The following is a 16600-nucleotide window of genomic DNA, read 5'->3' as shown; positions in this document are numbered from 1 at the left end:
TGTGCTGCAGCAGTGGCGGATACGGGCATAGTGGCTTTCCAATAGCTGATGGTATTCATAACAGTCATAAATGCACAAATATGATAGGATGAATTAACTTTTGTTGCTTTAATAGAGTTGATTTTTTAATTTTATAGCACTCTATTGTAGTGGTTTCAAAAGTATCTAAGGGTGTCAGAAAGTTTACCTATATGAATCTATGGATCTTGTTACAATATCCCACATCCATTGCTTATCTATGAGGTTTTAATGAGCCTCATATTCATGTAGTGTCCCTATATAGCTTGAGTTTTTGTGTTAGTTATTCTAACATGGCGTTAGAGCCAGGTTTTGCCCTAGGTTTAGTTTGCGTGAGGCTCCCCCTTTGTCAGTTTTTATAGTATTATATTTTTCAGCCTTACCTATTCTACTGTATACTTCAAATATTCTTTTTACTTATCCAAAAACAAGAAGAGAAAAGAAAATGTAATTATCGTAAAAGGGCAGGGGATATTGCACTACCAAATCTCTAAATTATCTACAATTGAAAACTCTTAGGGTATGCTGGTTTGCTAATTGTGAATCCAACTTTTGACATTGGCGAAAACTTCCAAGCTTGTCAACGATTTGCTTTGGGTTGAGCAGCTGTTGACTTCTATAACATTTAGTGACAAATGCTTAGGTGATGTATATCATTCAAAAGAAAAGTTTTAGTTTCCTGGACTCGATACTTCTGTTGATCCACTGATACGTCTTCATTATGAAGGAGATAATAGACAGGATCTTGAATCAATTCATCTTTGCCTTTTGTATCTGTTACTGCAGTGATTACTTCCAATAAAGCACGACCCCTTGTACACTTACTTTCAGAAGAAATTGATATTCACAAGATTCTTGTTTCCGAAAGTCAAAGTTAATGTCTTTTTTGGTCACTGTTTCTTGTGAAGTTTACAGCACTGAAAATTGTAGTTTTGCATTATAATTTAAAGACTTATTTCTTAATTGTGGAGCCACACATTGCATATACAATTATTATTTTTGCAAGTTCAACGAGGATTGTCTTTTTTTCCTTGTCAATTAATGACTAAATGAGGAAAAAATAAATTAATGACTCAATAGTCAGTCAAAAGAACAGCACCAAGGCCCCACCTACCACAGAAAAATTCTAACTACCGTTTTTTGTACTATCAATAATTGTGACAATGATTTTGTTGTGGTAACTGGGTTTCCATTCTACTGTGAACTCGTGACAGTCTGCTGTTTAGTAAGGTGGGATGTTTTTGTATTCCTTCCACCAAGAACCAACAGTAAAGTGCAAAAATAAATCAAGGAACAAAGTTATTAAAGTTGTTAGTTCTTCTACTTCTATGCTAGCTTACTCAAATTACTAGAAAAATGATTCAGGTAGTTTCTCACTACTAATTTGGCCATAGTCCAGTGCTCTGTCATGGCTGTGCCTTCCTAGCGGATGGCCTGTCCTGTAGAAAGTGTTGGATGGTGGCATGCAATCTCTGAATACACAATAGCATCCTTTTTGCTGGTAATGCTTATTTGTGATATTCTCTACTTCGGGTTCCGGCAGGGAAACGCTATAATTTGATTACACATAAAGGCTTTTATTTCACCATAGTAAGATGGTAGCATCGTGGTAGGTCAAGGACATGTAGCAGGTCTACATGGACAAACGCTAATTCATGTGGGCTGATTAACAATTCAATAATCGTATAGCCATTCTATGGAGAATGCACACATATTGCGTTTCCATATCAAAGCTAGAGAGAACATTACTTTTGCAAATTAACCAATTGTTAGGCCTGCATTGCAATTGTTAAAATTTCCCACATCACCTATTTACTGGGTTTGCTTGTGCAGCATATACTTGTAGTCACGCTCTACTTAACAACTTAATCTTTTGCATTGGAAATGCTATCATGGTATCAAAATAGAGTCTAAATTCTTCACGCTCGATTTAATACTTCGTCTTGTGTGGAGTTCTTATCTATCTTGTTCCCTATCTGTCAATTTCACGTCGCTTGCATATGGAATATATATATATATATCTATCTATCTATCTATCTATCTATCTATCTATCTATCTTGTTCGTTGTATATATTGGCCTAAACATACACATATTCTCTCCCCACTTAATAATTGTAAGCTTTTTTTTTTGGTAAGGATAATAATTGTAAGCTTTTAGGGTTGGAAATTCTGATAACGGTTATTTATCATAGTACTTTGCTGATGCAATTTTGATTTTGTTGTTTGATGTTTTGTCTTCTTTCTAGTTGTTACAATTCTGTCTGAGTATTATTTTGACATGTAAAAAAGTGGTCTCCAGGTACTTGGAAGCTCTTAGTATGCTAGTCACTTTGGGTATAAGTATATAGTCATTCGTATGAGCACTTTTTTGGGCTTGAGCTCTTTTTTAGCTTGTGGCTCTTCTTCTGAAAGGGTTACCACCTGCTTGGTGCCTCATAGTGAAGTTCGCTTTACTTATCTACAAAAAGAATGGACATCTGTAACTTATTCTTCGAGAATAGAGCATTTATTTCCTTCTCATTCATTGTTGTTTGTTTTATAGGTTATTCGCCACAGCAATTTGGAACAGCTCTTGCTCCTGGGTCGGATGTTGCAAGGAACTACAAAACTTCCGTGGAACTTTTCACGACATCCTGCAGCCACTGGTACTTTCTTCACTGTCATGCTTCTTGGGCTCAAGTTCTGCTCGTGCCAGTCTCAGGGTAATCTATTCAAGTTTAGAGCAGGACTTCAGTTACTAGAAGACCGGATTTTCAGGTGAACAAATTTTCCTCTACTGTGATATCTCTTTATTTAACCGAGACAGGATTTTCAAACTGTGCTGTATAAAGTAGGACATTCTAGTCTCTACCTGAATTTACTCTCTGAAGGAGTGCCTTCCATGCCTCTCTTTATGCACGGTTGTATGGCTGAGAGAGAGACACCCTAATATACCATACGCCGATGTGCATGCTTAATGCATCTGTACTTCTACTTGAATGTCTACTTTTGAAACATAGGACAGAGTCTGGTGGTGGTCCTAGACTCAATTAGATTAGACGTAATAATTTGTCACGACTATCAATTGCGATTTATTGTGAATAGGAATCTGAAGATCAAATACAAGTGGCTGATACACATAATTTTCTGATGTTCTATTTTTAGTATGTAAGTTTTCTAGAACAGTTAGTGTTATGTCTAGTAGAGATTTTTATCCACCTCTTTTGCTTGAGCATCGTGGTAAAATGACCTGAGATTTTCTATGGTTTCACACAAAAGTGTATGTATGTGGGTCTATCTGTGTATATACATACATACAAGCGAAAACTATATGAACTATTGTGCATGGCGTGCCTATTTGGGTTGGTTTTCTCCTTTAAGTACCTCGTCTCAAGTTGGAATTGAAATGGACCTTGTTATTTCTTCCAGAGCTTCTTTGGGATGGTTTGCTTATGAGCCTGAATGGTATGAAATGAAGGATATGAATTTTTCCCAGAGTGAGGCTCAATCTGTATCCATATTTGTTCACTACTTACAAAATGAGCGAGTAGATTCTCCTCAATCTGACTTAAAGGGATCAGGACGTGAAAATGGGAGCTCTTTATTCAATGGGGTAGGTTACTCTACTTAACTGTGTGGAGAATCTTAATAATTGGTCCAATGCCATTTTTATACTCTTCCCTATTTCCCATCGATGGAGTTGGGGGCTGATCTCATAAGTATAGAGTGTGCAGAATGACAAATACCATCCTGTCTGGGGTGCCATGGAGAATTATGCTGTTGGAAGAGAGAAGAGGAAGCAGCTCCTTCTGATGTTATGTCAGCATGAGACTGACAGGCTTGAAGTTTGGGCGCAGCCCACCAACTCAAAGTATTCCTCTGTATTTTGTATATGTTTATAGGTCAAATTGCTTGAAGTTGATCTTGTTCTCACAATCATGTTTGCGCTCAATTTCAGGGAAGGTGGTTTTCGGCTCAAGATAAGCTCTGATAGATGTATTGAATATGCAAGAACTGCCTTTTCTGTGGATCCTCGTATTGCTTTGTCCTTAGTCTCAAGATTCAGGACAAACCCTCATTTAAGGGCAGAAGTAACTCAGCTGATTCAGGTTTGTGAAGTTTATCTTACTGTAAATAGGCTATAGTCAGACCTTATATAAGTTGCAAAAAATGTTAGACATTGGCTACATTGGACTTATCTTTCTTGAATCCTAAGCATGAGATGACTTAAATAGTAAGTTTTCTCAGAGCGAGGGAGCCATCTTGTGTGGGTGCTTACATCTGTTAGTCAGCGTGGAACATTATGGGATATTGCACTTGGGGGTGTAAGTGGACCATGATAATCTCTATTTAGAAGGCGACTCCAGCTTGACCTAGTATCAGTATTATTGCTTGAACTCAACTTCAAATGATTTTCGACATGCTTGAGATTGATCCCACTATTTTCGGGTTTTCTGTCAATATTGAGCCCAAGCTCGAGCTTTAACTTGCCTATTAATACAATAATTATCAACTTAAAGGAAAAGTCAAAACTACAGATATTTTTTTCTACAATTTGAAGATAGATGAGAAGGTAATATCACTATTTCAATCACTATCTTTCATTAATTTAATTTGAAATTGAAATTACAAAGTCTAAGTAAACTGAAACAGCATCGTGAAGGGATCTCTTATTATGCTACTATTTTAGTGCACATAAACTATTCATAGAATTTGATGATATAGGAAAGCCTGACTGCAACCATATTGTAGACAACTGCAACTGAACCACACTTAAGCATTAAATCCCTTTGGGACTGAAAATTCAGAAGGAGCTCGACCTCAATAAACAGATTCTCCTTTGAGAATGTGCTGCTGAATGAGGAAAAGTAATGAAAAATAGAGGTGATATATGACTACTAACTTGCAGGAGTCATGAGATAATGATCTCATTATGTTATCCCGAGTATCTTAATTTTCTCACAGGAAAAAAAATGAGTACTGGAGTATTTGATTAGGTCGCAACCTACACAAGTCATGTATCAGCAAGCTCAACCTTGGCTAATATATGATGAGTCATCACCTTGCTGCCTCAAGTTTTTTGGCTCATTTATAGTGGACATGACTTATTTGGGCTGGCTATATGGGTCCATTTTTTATTACTCGAGTCCAGTTAGATCATGACTTGTTTGTTGATTGTGTTAGGCGGGTTGGACATGAGTTTGACTTGAACACGATTAACATGAACTCAACATGCTAATTTGTATTGTTTTATTGAATCTATCTAGGAATTGCCATTCCTAACTCTATTTCAGAAGCCCAACTGTGGACATGAATTCGTTGCGGTTGATGCATTAACCTTGTTACGGCCTTCTATAACCTCTAGAAACTTATGAATCCCTGTACTTTTCCCTCTTAATCTTTACCAACCAAAACAGATTTTGAAATACGTATGAATCACACATATTAGTGTTGTCTAGTTTCTAAACGAAAGTGTAAAGCAACTCTTGGGAGAACTGCATGCCACGGATAACTTAAGTTGGCAAAAAGTCCACTATGACATGATGGGCTTCTCTTCTCCCTCCCTCTCTCTCTCTCTATATGACACACACACGCTCAGACTCGCACATCCCAAGCTTGAGGCGGGCAAGCTTTGTGTAAAAGAGAGACTTGATGACAGAGAATACAACGAATTATTAAAAGTGAGGGAGTGGTGAAGTCATTTGATACCATACTGAAGCATATAAACAGTCTCTTTTGGTTTTCGGGATTGGGTAGGAGACTTAATACTTAGACATGGATGGATTTTAGATCTTTAGCTTAAGTCTGTTATGACAACGTGACTGCTAATACGTACATCAAAGTCTCTACTATTGAAAGGGACCTTTAAAAGTGTGAAATCCTAGGACTCAAAGGTTCATTCTTCCACCTAATTTCTAGCCCTAGGTAGTAAGCAAAGTGGGATTCTATATTTTTGCTTCTACCACTTGTTTGCTCTGGACTTTAAAGAAGAGAAAGGAGGCATTTGTCTGCTTAGGAAGGCCAAGTGAGATTCTATTGTATGGAAGGGAGGATGGTGAACTTCCAACTTTAGGAGCTCATCCAAATCCTAATCTGTAGAATCTATGGAGAATGTCCATCTATTGTGGATGTTGTTCTCTGATGTCAAATTTGTGAAATATATCTTCAGTTGGCCTTTTCCAATTTTGGTGGATTGGCCATAATTACTCTTTTTCTAGCCGTCTGTAGGTTTCCATGGATATTCTAATTGTAGGGATCTGAGAGAATAAGATGCTGCTTCCACTCCCTCTATCTCTCCGGACTTTGCTAATCTTCCCGTCAAAGATAGGCCGGAGGTGGCAGGTGCAAAAGGAAGAAACATAAGAGAAGTGTGTCTTGTTTTTTCTTAGGTCCTTTATCTTTTAATTTCAACACAGGGAAGTGCCCTCATTTTGTCATCCCTGCAGCCTTGAATAATTTCAGTCCATGCTGTATTAGTACCCTAGCTGATCTTGAACCGACATTTGATACATTCAATAGCAAATGTATGTTATGACGTACACTAGGAGTCTAACCTTCACGAGGAGTCTATCTTGTAATATTTTGTTTAGAAATCATAGATCGAAACTTGCACCGTGTTAGTTAATATCTCTCTGACCTATATAGCCACGTCAATTTGGCATGTTCAGACCAAATTTTTATTTTGGCATGTTTCACAGATTTAGCAAGTTTCTAGATACTCCTATTGTCGCATATCAAAGTGCATTTACATGTGGCTCTTAGTGCATCAGCCAATATGCATGCACTTATAACATGCATCAAGTATTTCAATACGTATGCCAACCAGGTACTAGAAAATTTCGGAGCACATGTATTTTGAGATAGTCATAATTAATCTTGTTTATTCCTTTAGCACAAAGTATGTTCTACCAAATTAAAGAGACGTACGAATAAGTCATTTTCTTGTCACATTAGTTTATGTGAAAGTGTTGCCTCCAATTAGTGGAGCCTCATGAGTAAAATGATTGGAGATACAAACACCCTCCGCACATCCTTCAATAAAAATATAGATGCTTTTAGTGAGCATTTTAATAGATAATTACATTTGATAGAATTGATAATTGCATTTGATACAATGACATGCATGCATAAAGTAGCTGTTTTTCCCAGCATATGACTAAAGCAAGATATTCATTAATAAATTGAAAGATGTTTGACTCATGTGTCACACGCATGTTACTTGATTTTTTTTTCAAATAAAAATTAGTTAATCTTAATTAATTAGTCTTACAATCTCATTATGAAAAAGTAAGCCAATTATGTTAGCCAATAGCCGCACTATTAGTGAAATGAATTATGTCCATCTGATAAATCTCAAATGCAACTTAGTTGGCTGTCCTTTAATATGGTGCCGGAGCTGGACATTTTCAGGCACTTAAGTATCTTTGCGGAAACTTCACTTATTTTACTAATATATTATACATAATGCCAGTCTAGTCACCAATTTTGTGGCAATTTTTACTCTGGTTGGTTGTCGTTTCAAGCATTGTGGAGAACTAGGAGGAACAAGCGTAGTTGGGCAGAATTTCTCCACATTTTCTTTCCTTTATAGATGGCCTTTGCATTGCCGGAGATTACGTTTATGCTTTGTAGTTTCCCATTAAAGTCATGTATTTGATCATGTCTATTGAGTAAGTTGATAGGTGCTAGGATTGTTGGCTTCACAGTCAAAATAATCTTTACCTCTTAAAATGATGATTAACTCAATTTATTACTGGCCCGTATTTCTATGTTTATATATCTAATGGTTTTTCTCTTGATTTGCTGCCTTGCATACCGCAATGGTTACCTTGCAGTCACATATATTGGATGTGCGGACCGTACCTGAAGCGTTGCCATATTTTGTCACTCCAAAGGCAGTTGATGAAAATTCAGTGCTTTTGCAACAATTACCCCATTGGGCTGCTTGTTCAATTACACAAGCTCTTGAGTTTCTTACTCCTGCATATAAGGGTCATCCACGTGTCATGGCCTATGTACTCAGAGTTCTAGAGTCCTACCCCCCTGAGAGAGTGACGTTCTTCATGCCGCAGCTGGTCCAAGCACTGCGATACGATGAAGGGGTAAGCGGAAAATAGCATATCACTTTGTTGGTCCTCACATTGGGTTGGATTTGGCAGATCAGCCCGAACATCACAGTAGGTGATCTAATTGAATTAAAGTGTTGTTTTAGACCTGACTTAGTATATTGGGTAGGATAAGAAGTTTTCAGATTCCCTGCCACATAGACTATCCTGTTTCACATAATAACTGCAACAGGGGGAAGGGACCATATTGTTGACTATTTCGAGTTGAGCTATACTTTTATAGTGTTTTACTTTATATGCTCATTACTTAGCTCTGAATTTTGCAATTGGAAATTAAGTAAATTTATCTTTATGTGCCCTAGATAGTGGAAGCTGAGGGCTCGTCTAGAAATGTTATTAAAAATATTGTTTTGAATGAATGCACCAGAAGTCCCAAAGTTTGTATCCGAAGTGCAATTGAACCTTAAAACTTTTAGATCATGCAATTGAGTCCTAAATTTCGTAAAAGTTGTGCAATTAAGTATCTCCATTAAATCCGTTAATTTACGAATGTGGTCTATGGACTATTTATTCTCTCCTACTGTATCCTTTTGAGGAAACTTGACTCTGCTGTGGCGCCAGGTAGGTGCCAATGTATAGAACAGGTAAAGGCTTCAAGAATTGGAATAAACCTGTAAGCAAATATAAGGTGGGACGAAATGATTCAGAATTAACATAAAATGTTTAATAAATTATACAAGAAGAAAAGCCAAGAGTTCCTTTTGGCAAATAAAAGCAGAAGGGAGAGGGAATCAGAGAACAGAATAGAAAGTCCAGTCTTTTCCCTTTGGCTTTTCTTTGCAACGCATCTACCACTACCATGGACGATGGTGGTGTCAATTTTGAGTTGCACTACACAGATTTGCAACCGCTGTCCATGGTGAGTCGGTGACAGCGAGTGGTGGAGTCTCGGCTAGAGGAGTAGCTTTGGTGGTTATGGTAGTGATAGTGGATGGTGGCATGTTAATGATAGGTTGTGGCAGTGACAACGGGTGGCCGTGGCTGCTTTATTCAAGTTGATCATAAGAGAACGGAAAAGAATAAAATGGGAAATCGTGCAAATCACTCCGTTTTTTTTCTTCTTTAAAGTTTTCTGTAGGCTGATTTAACTCCTTTTTAGCCCCACATCGGTGCTAAATGTCCTTAAATTGTTCAATAAAAAAGTTGAAATAATAGACATGGTCACACCAGATATTTCATTGCCTAAAACCAATGGACTTACCAAAGATACTTGATTGCACTCTTTGACTAGTTCCGGGACTCAATGGCATGATGTAAAACTGTAGGACTCAATTGGAAACTGGTGAACCCCATTTGTGTAGATTGTCACTTAAACTGTTTGCTGAGGCTGGCCTGCTTTTGAGCTACTGATGTCTAAAGTTATTTGCGCTGAAAACTGTGAGAAAACCTTTGTAAAGACAAGTGCTAAAGGTTGGAGCTGGAAAGCAGCAGAATGGAAACCATATTTCTTTGGAATAGAAAAACAATTTTCAAATCACAATCCGTGGCTTGTATTTCTTAACTTAAAAGCAATTGACATTAGCTGGAAGTATTGAGAGCAAGCTAATGAGAATATCTCCAAGCAACTGCTGAGGTCTCTATTCTCTCTTAAAATGGGCAGATTTATCTTGGTGTGAATATTAAAACCTGCAGTTTTTTTTTGTTGTTTTTTTAATTTTTGTCTAAGCTGGCTGAAGTGCAGACTATAACTCGAACCACACCCATCACAAGGGATTTGCATTTGGTTTGGTGAACTTCATACTAACTATTTTATGTGTGATTAACTGCTATTCTGCAGAGATTAGTGGAGGGATATCTACTAAGAGCTGCTCAGAGAAGCGATATATTTGCCCATATATTAATATGGCATCTGCAGGTTTGCAAATATTAATGTTTTCTTTTCCGAAATCGTCTAATGGAATCAATGAAATATTTTATTGTCGTGCTTAATATTTTTTATAAGCTGTGATCGTCCTACTGGCAGGGCGAGACTTTTGCATCAGAACCAGGGAAAGAAACTGTTGTTTCTGTGAAGGTGAAGCCAAGCCTCCTTCCTTTTATATATGTTTACCATGAAACTCTGAGTTATGAAATTGTCGATTAGGATTCTCTTATGTCTTTGCTCCCACAGCTTTTATTGAAGAATCTCTGGAAAAAGAGGTTTGGCTGTTAATAACTTATTTAAGCATTGGACGGTCCATTATTTATTTCAAACATTCTAAAGTAAGTTAAAATTATGAGAATTGATGAGAAGCATGATGAAGATATCATAAGAAATACTCTATTCCTTTTATTTCTGGAAAATGAGGAATTTTTCGGTATTTCTAAAGAATTAGATTCACTAGAATTGAGTGCATGACTGACTTTCAGACTGTAATGCTTTTCTTTGTTTTCCAAGTGAGGCATGATGATCTTGTATTTGGCATTTTAATCATTTGCGGTTGCAAAAACTCTGTATGATATTGTTTAGTTTGTAGCATCTTATCACACTGCTGACATTTATATTTGTACATCCTAACAATCAAGAAGACAAAATTAAAATTTTTATGCTGTCCTGGTACATGATTGACGAAAATAGTACAGGCTTTTAGGTGTTTAAGAAGGATTGGTGAGATTTCAAATTTAAGTGCACGTTTTAGAGTATTTATCATTTCTTCCTTACTAATATTACGTTGGAATAATCTTCTGTATGACGATTGATTCAGATGATTAGTTTTTCTCTGAGGATGTCCTAATATCAGATCTAATTACTTCGGTTTAAGTGATTGGGTTTCTACTGATAACTTGCATCTAATTATTTCAAGCATGAAATCATATGGGATATTGGCAATTCGTTTGATTTGTCTTAAGCAGTTTTCCATTCCATGCAAACATCAAAGTTACATTAGGTACCAATGCATTCTTTTTTCCACAAAAGTAGGTGAGCAGCCTCCCACTTGAATGATCTCATTATTCTTTTGCCTTCTTTTCAAGTCTCATGTCATTATGATTCAAGCAGGAAAATGTAAAAGCAACCAAATTTCAGCTAGCTGAGCTCTCTCATAACTCGACACAATTAAATGAATAATGAAAAGCTCATTCATAACAAGTATGAAGTAAACTCGTCCATCGCATGTACAAGGACCACTGCTTTTTCTGTGATCATAATTTCATAATCCTAACGTTGTATACGAAATAACTCATTTGGTTGTTTCAGAATAATAATTTTCAAGCAATGTTGCCGGTTGTGAAGGAGCATATAATTGATGGTTTCACTCCTAAGGCCCTTGATTTATTTAAAAGAGAGTTCGATTTCTTCGACAAAGTTACATCTATCTCTGGTGTACTCTATCCACTACCCAAGGAAGAGCGTAGAGCCGGCATCCGGAGGTATTCTTCCCTTTCAGTGATAAAATCCTGTCCTATGGTAGTTATTTAGCATGTATTGGTTGAAAGTTGATGCTCATGGATGTTCATGGCAGGGAGTTGGAGAAAATTGGAATGGAGGGATATGACCTCTATTTACCAACTGCTCCTAATAAACTTGTCAGAGGTATTCAGGTGGACAGTGGAATACCTCTACAATCGGCTGCAAAAGTTCCTATCATGATCACTTTTAATGTGGTTGATCGTGAGGGTGACCCGAATGATATAAAGCCTCAAGCTTGTATATTTAAGGTGAGTGTGCCACATATCATGTGCTTTTAGACCCTGTATTTCTTGGCTTTTGATTCCATTAGACTTTTCAAATTGCCTAGCTGAATATATTTGTATCCGTGAACTCATTGTATGGTTTATTGCTCTACCATAAAAAACCCAACCCCCAGGACAAATTGTGCTGAACTATTTTCTGTGGGGTTTCTGGATTTTCAGTTTGTCCTCTTATGGCCGGGTTAGAAAATAGTTTTGTAATTTACAATGGATTGCAGGGGATTCTTCCACATGCAAAATGTTGTTTCTATGTTTTCACATGAGCACAGCACTCAAGAAGCTTACTTGAGTCCCTGTGCCAAAAGTGATTTCAGCTCTTTTTTTCATTTTCTTAAATGTACTAAAAAGCAACTGATTTTGTAGTGAATGTCTGAAAATTGATGTATGTCATGTTAAGAGTGAGAATTAGGTTGATCTTGATTGGTTTAAATATCTACAAATGGTCAAAAGGAAAGAGCTACTGAATTTGGTGGACAGAAACTATTCGACTAGATAGCTAGATCAAACTCCTAACTGACATGTTAACATCTTGCTAAGTATGAAACCGCTTCATCGGCATCCTAGTTTTTGCATTATGGTGAGGATGGCAGAGGTACCCAGGCTGTTTCTGTCTCACTAGCTCTAAAAACTGTTAGCTGGTCAGACTCGGTGAAATGCTAAATGCTTGCTTTTCTGGTTACTTGTCTGATATTGAATTTGGGGAATTAGCTGATCACTCTGATCATCAAATATCTTGGTGGGACATCTTAATATGGCAGCAGTTAATTCAATATCAACATTTTTGTGTGGCTAAGCAACGTTTGACTTGATTGGGGTAGGTTTTGGAATATCAAGTATGACAGGCTTTACACCATCTCCGGTAATCACATAGGTTTTTGTAATTAGATGAATCAAGATTTTAATGACTAATAAAGTAGTTGGACACCAAAGTTGACATGTAAGTAATTGCAGTTAAACTTAGTGTGCCCTTTTTTTCGTGAAACTGGTCAATTGGACAGTTAAAGTATTCTGTGCATCAATGAAATTATTAATTTATTAGTTCTGATCAAGTGAACATCCTCTGTTTGGAAAAAGGAGAAAAAAGAGGGGAATGAAAATGAGTGTGGAAAATGAGTGAGATTTTTAAATTTTTGTGAGAGGGAAATGGAGTGCAAATTTTGAACTTGTGGCATTTTCTCTTCAAATTCTGTTACTCTTATGCTCCCAAACATAGCAAAAGGAAAATAGTGTAGAAAATGTTTAAAGCTTGTTAAGGCTAATTTTGTTCTCTATCTGAAAATAGGATCTAGAATCACTAAACTGTTGCTTCTGGGATGAATAACTTGAATTTAATGAGGCCAAATTCAAGGTCTGAGTAATGTTTCTTCTCCTGTGCAAAGCAGATATCATGAGAATGGCATTCAGTTCTGTTAGGTTGTTCCATTCCTTAAATGTTTTTTTTTGGATTTTATTGTTGTTCTGGTCAATTTGACAGCAAAATCCACTCCTGTCATTAATCTAACTATGTCATCAATTTTTGCCAGGTTGGAGATGATTGCCGGCAAGATGTCCTTGCTCTTCAAGTGATATCACTTCTTCGAGACATATTTGAAGCAGTTGGGCTTAACTTATATCTCTTCCCTTATGGTGTTCTCCCGACAGGCCCGGAAAGAGGAATCATTGAGGTGATTATGTTTCCATGCCTTGATATAGTATGGGTAGAACTGTTGGTTTTTAGTTAATTCCTTTGTAATCATTTGTCTAAAATCCTTTCCCTTTTGGGTATATTTTTATAAAGTCTTGTCAATCTTTTGTTATCTGGTCCCAGCAATCTCATCATTTGAGCTTCCAATGTGTCCTTATGACCCTCTTTGTTCCCCTCTCAGAGTGTAATATTTTAGTGCGTTCATAGATTAAGAGAGAGTGAGAGTCCTTGCTATCTTATTTTGGCTGCTTATGATACGTAAAACAACTAGTTATTAACAGTTTTTTCCCTGACATATTTACTTTGTTTTGATGTTGGGTTCTTGATATTGGTTTTGTTGTTTACCACCAAACACATGGCTTTAGAAAGCATGAGATTCGCTTTAATAAGTCAGCTATCTAGTTGCTTAGTCTTTGGTCATCTATGGCTTAATTCAGTTGGTTTTAAGAAAGGTAAAATGTGTAACATGACACAGAAGGCATCTAATCATAAGTAGGTTACGTATGAAAAAATTGAAAGTTCAGTTTTATTTCTTTACAGGGATGATGTCGAACGATTGATTTTGTCATTCTTTTTTGTTTTTTTTGGGATAAATTTTGGTTTCATACATTTTAGCGGTCATTCTTTTAGATTTAGGGAGGTCTCTTTTGTGACTTTGAAATTAATATTTCGTTTCTTTTTCTTCTTTTCTTGTCAATTAAAGGAGGGGGCCAGGTAGATTTACATTGTCCTAATTGTTTTTTTGGTCAAACATTGTCCTAATTTAATATGCCTGTTTTTCTCAATTATAGAATAGATGAGATAAACTCGGGATAACATTATATTTAGATCCTATTGCAATAATTATGTTTTTTTGACGTACTTTTTAGAAAAATGACTATATTTCCATCCTAACCCATTATATTCTTTTACTTTTGTCACGTATATTACTAATAGAGCTATAGTTGGGCGAAAGGAAAATTTGATAAATGTAGATTCATTTTTACTAAAGTGACTATATTTCGAATAGTTAGCTCAAGAAAAAGAAAACGAGAGCCTTCAGAGGAGAGGAAATACTATCCATGTTGAACATAGATGGCCTTCCGAGATTCGGCATGTGTACTGTGGAGTCTCGATATTTACAAGAACACTTAAAATTTACATGCTACATTACTCTTCATTAGAATGTTTTCTTCTGCCTGTAGGTTGTGCCTAACACTCGAAGCAGGAGTCAAATGGGTGAAACGACTGATGGGGGTTTATATGAAATATTCCAACAGGACTATGGGCCTGTTGGTTCTCCCAGTTTTGAAGCTGCACGCGAAAATTTCATCATTAGTAGTGCTGGTTATGCAGTTGCTAGTCTTCTGCTTCAACCAAAAGATAGGCATAATGGCAATCTTCTTTTTGACAAGTACATCTCTGTCTCTCCCACCTCTTTTGCTCTCCTGTATATACATTTACTTGTGCTTAGTTAGCAATGTCATCAGGCTTACTTCTGTTTAGAAACATAGGAAAATATCGTCGGACATGCCTTTTGAGCACCACTTTGGTCATATAGTATTAAGGATAAAATAGTGCATCTGGTTTTTCATGGGGAGAGGTTTCATTTTCTGTTGACTGGCGATACTATTCACTCAAGTAAAACTTCTTTTATATTGCTGAAAAGTTCTGTAGAAAAATCAAGGAGCCCTAACAATATGATTAATGCAGCATGGGACGGCTTGTGCATATCGATTTTGGTTTCATCCTAGAAACGTCACCCGGTGGAAATATGCGGTTTGAAAGTGCACACTTCAAGCTGAGTCATGAAATGACTCAACTGCTTGACCCTTCCGGAGTCATGAAGAGTGAGACTTGGAATCGCTTCGTGAGGTAACCTAGATTTAATAGAGTCAACCATGGTATCTTTTATAGGCTGGCAATTAGGGACTCGACTTGTTCAAATGACACGAACCTGGCACATAGTCAAGTGTATTCTAGTTGGATTTAATGCCTTTTGTCTCGTAATTTTGGTAAACTAATCAATAAAAGGCGAAGGCGAAGAATTAGCTTTTTCTGGTGTGTGAGTTGATCTGCATAACCTACTTAAATACATTTAAGCATGTTTGACTAAGCAGCTTAACATCTATTGATACTTAATGATATATTTTGTTTACCAAATATTCAAACATTTGTATCTGTTTATATGCTTTTAAACATATTCAAACATGTTTTAACACTTTCACATATGAAAATTCCTTTTTAAAATGTGTTAAACATGTTATTCACGGGCCCCGTATAATTGGATAAGGCTTAGTTTATTGTTGTTGTGGCCGTTCTTGAATGATGTAGGTTGCAAAGATGCATTGTGATCAATGAACTTGCCATTTTCAGGTCGACTAATGTTATGTTATACTTCAAATTTGATGCGAGAAAACACAAATTGCTAGTCATTATCTTTCATTATTGGAGCTTTTACTGTCCAATACCTTTTGACTTTGGTTAAGTTACAAGGGCGCCTCCTGCTTACAATATTTATAATTAGCTTAATGAATTCCCTTGTTTGCCAATCAGTCATCATATCAAAAGTTGACATTTGTCTTGTTCTTTTTAGATTGTGTGTGAAGGGCTATCTTGCTGCTCGTCGTCACATGGATGGTATCATCAACACGGTGTTATTAATGGTGGACAGTGGATTGCCTTGTTTTAGCCGGGGCGATCCCATTGGCAATCTGCGGAAGAGATTTCATCCTGAAATGAGCGAGCGTGAGGCAGCTAATTTCATGATCCGCACTTGCACGGACGCATACAACAAGTGGACTACTGCTGGTTATGACCTAATACAGTATCTACAGCAAGGCATAGAGAAATGATTTTGTTATTAACCCTTCTCCTCTTTCTCTCTTCGATTCTTAGCGAAGCTCAAGTCTTCCATTGTAAATTAACGTTTCTATTGTAGGTATCATTTTGTAGTCGCTATTGTGACAGGGAATCCCCCCGCTTACATTAACTGGAAAATCCGAGTGACCTCTCTCATGTGCAATTGAGTTATTGGCGACCATGGGGGGTTTTCCTGATGAGCTTTTCAAACAGGCTGTCTTCACATTGTATTTGTGTAAAGATGCTGAGCTTATATAAGTTATATCTTTGGTTTGATTGGCA

The 16600-nt window shown here is 36.8% G+C and overlaps 1 protein-coding gene across 4 annotated transcripts in view; it reads left to right on the top strand.

The window, feature by feature from the left end:
• The window catches only part of LOC115688587 (phosphatidylinositol 4-kinase alpha 1), a 30390-nt gene extending 13790 nt beyond the window's left edge, over positions 1-16600 (top strand). For 2 of the 4 annotated variants that reach the window (XM_030614475.2, XM_030614466.2), the window contains exons 14-26: positions 2562-2776; positions 3428-3611; positions 3733-3869; positions 3957-4107; positions 7834-8100; positions 9902-9979; positions 10088-10138; positions 11300-11472; positions 11565-11760; positions 13317-13457; positions 14662-14870; positions 15170-15331; positions 16053-16600. In XM_030614475.2, coding sequence (XP_030470335.1) covers positions 2562-2776; positions 3428-3611; positions 3733-3869; positions 3957-4107; positions 7834-8100; positions 9902-9979; positions 10088-10138; positions 11300-11472; positions 11565-11760; positions 13317-13457; positions 14662-14870; positions 15170-15331; positions 16053-16311 — 2223 coding nt within the window. In that variant the 3' untranslated portion in view covers positions 16312-16600. Of the gene's footprint in view, positions 1-2561; positions 2777-3427; positions 3612-3723; positions 3870-3956; positions 4108-7833; positions 8101-9901; positions 9980-10087; positions 10139-11299; positions 11473-11564; positions 11761-13316; positions 13458-14661; positions 14871-15169; positions 15332-16052 lie in introns of all 4 variants that reach the window. The other 2 variants (XM_030614457.2, XM_030614450.2) reach the window with 1 other exon arrangement.

This window comes from Syzygium oleosum, unplaced genomic scaffold, assembly GCF_021117445.2.
Source record: "Syzygium oleosum isolate NSW1041296 unplaced genomic scaffold, Sole_v2.1 Sole_v2.02, whole genome shotgun sequence".
NCBI classification, from domain to species: Eukaryota; Viridiplantae; Streptophyta; class Magnoliopsida; order Myrtales; family Myrtaceae; genus Syzygium; species Syzygium oleosum.
This window is presented reverse-complemented; position numbering and strand designations above follow the sequence as displayed.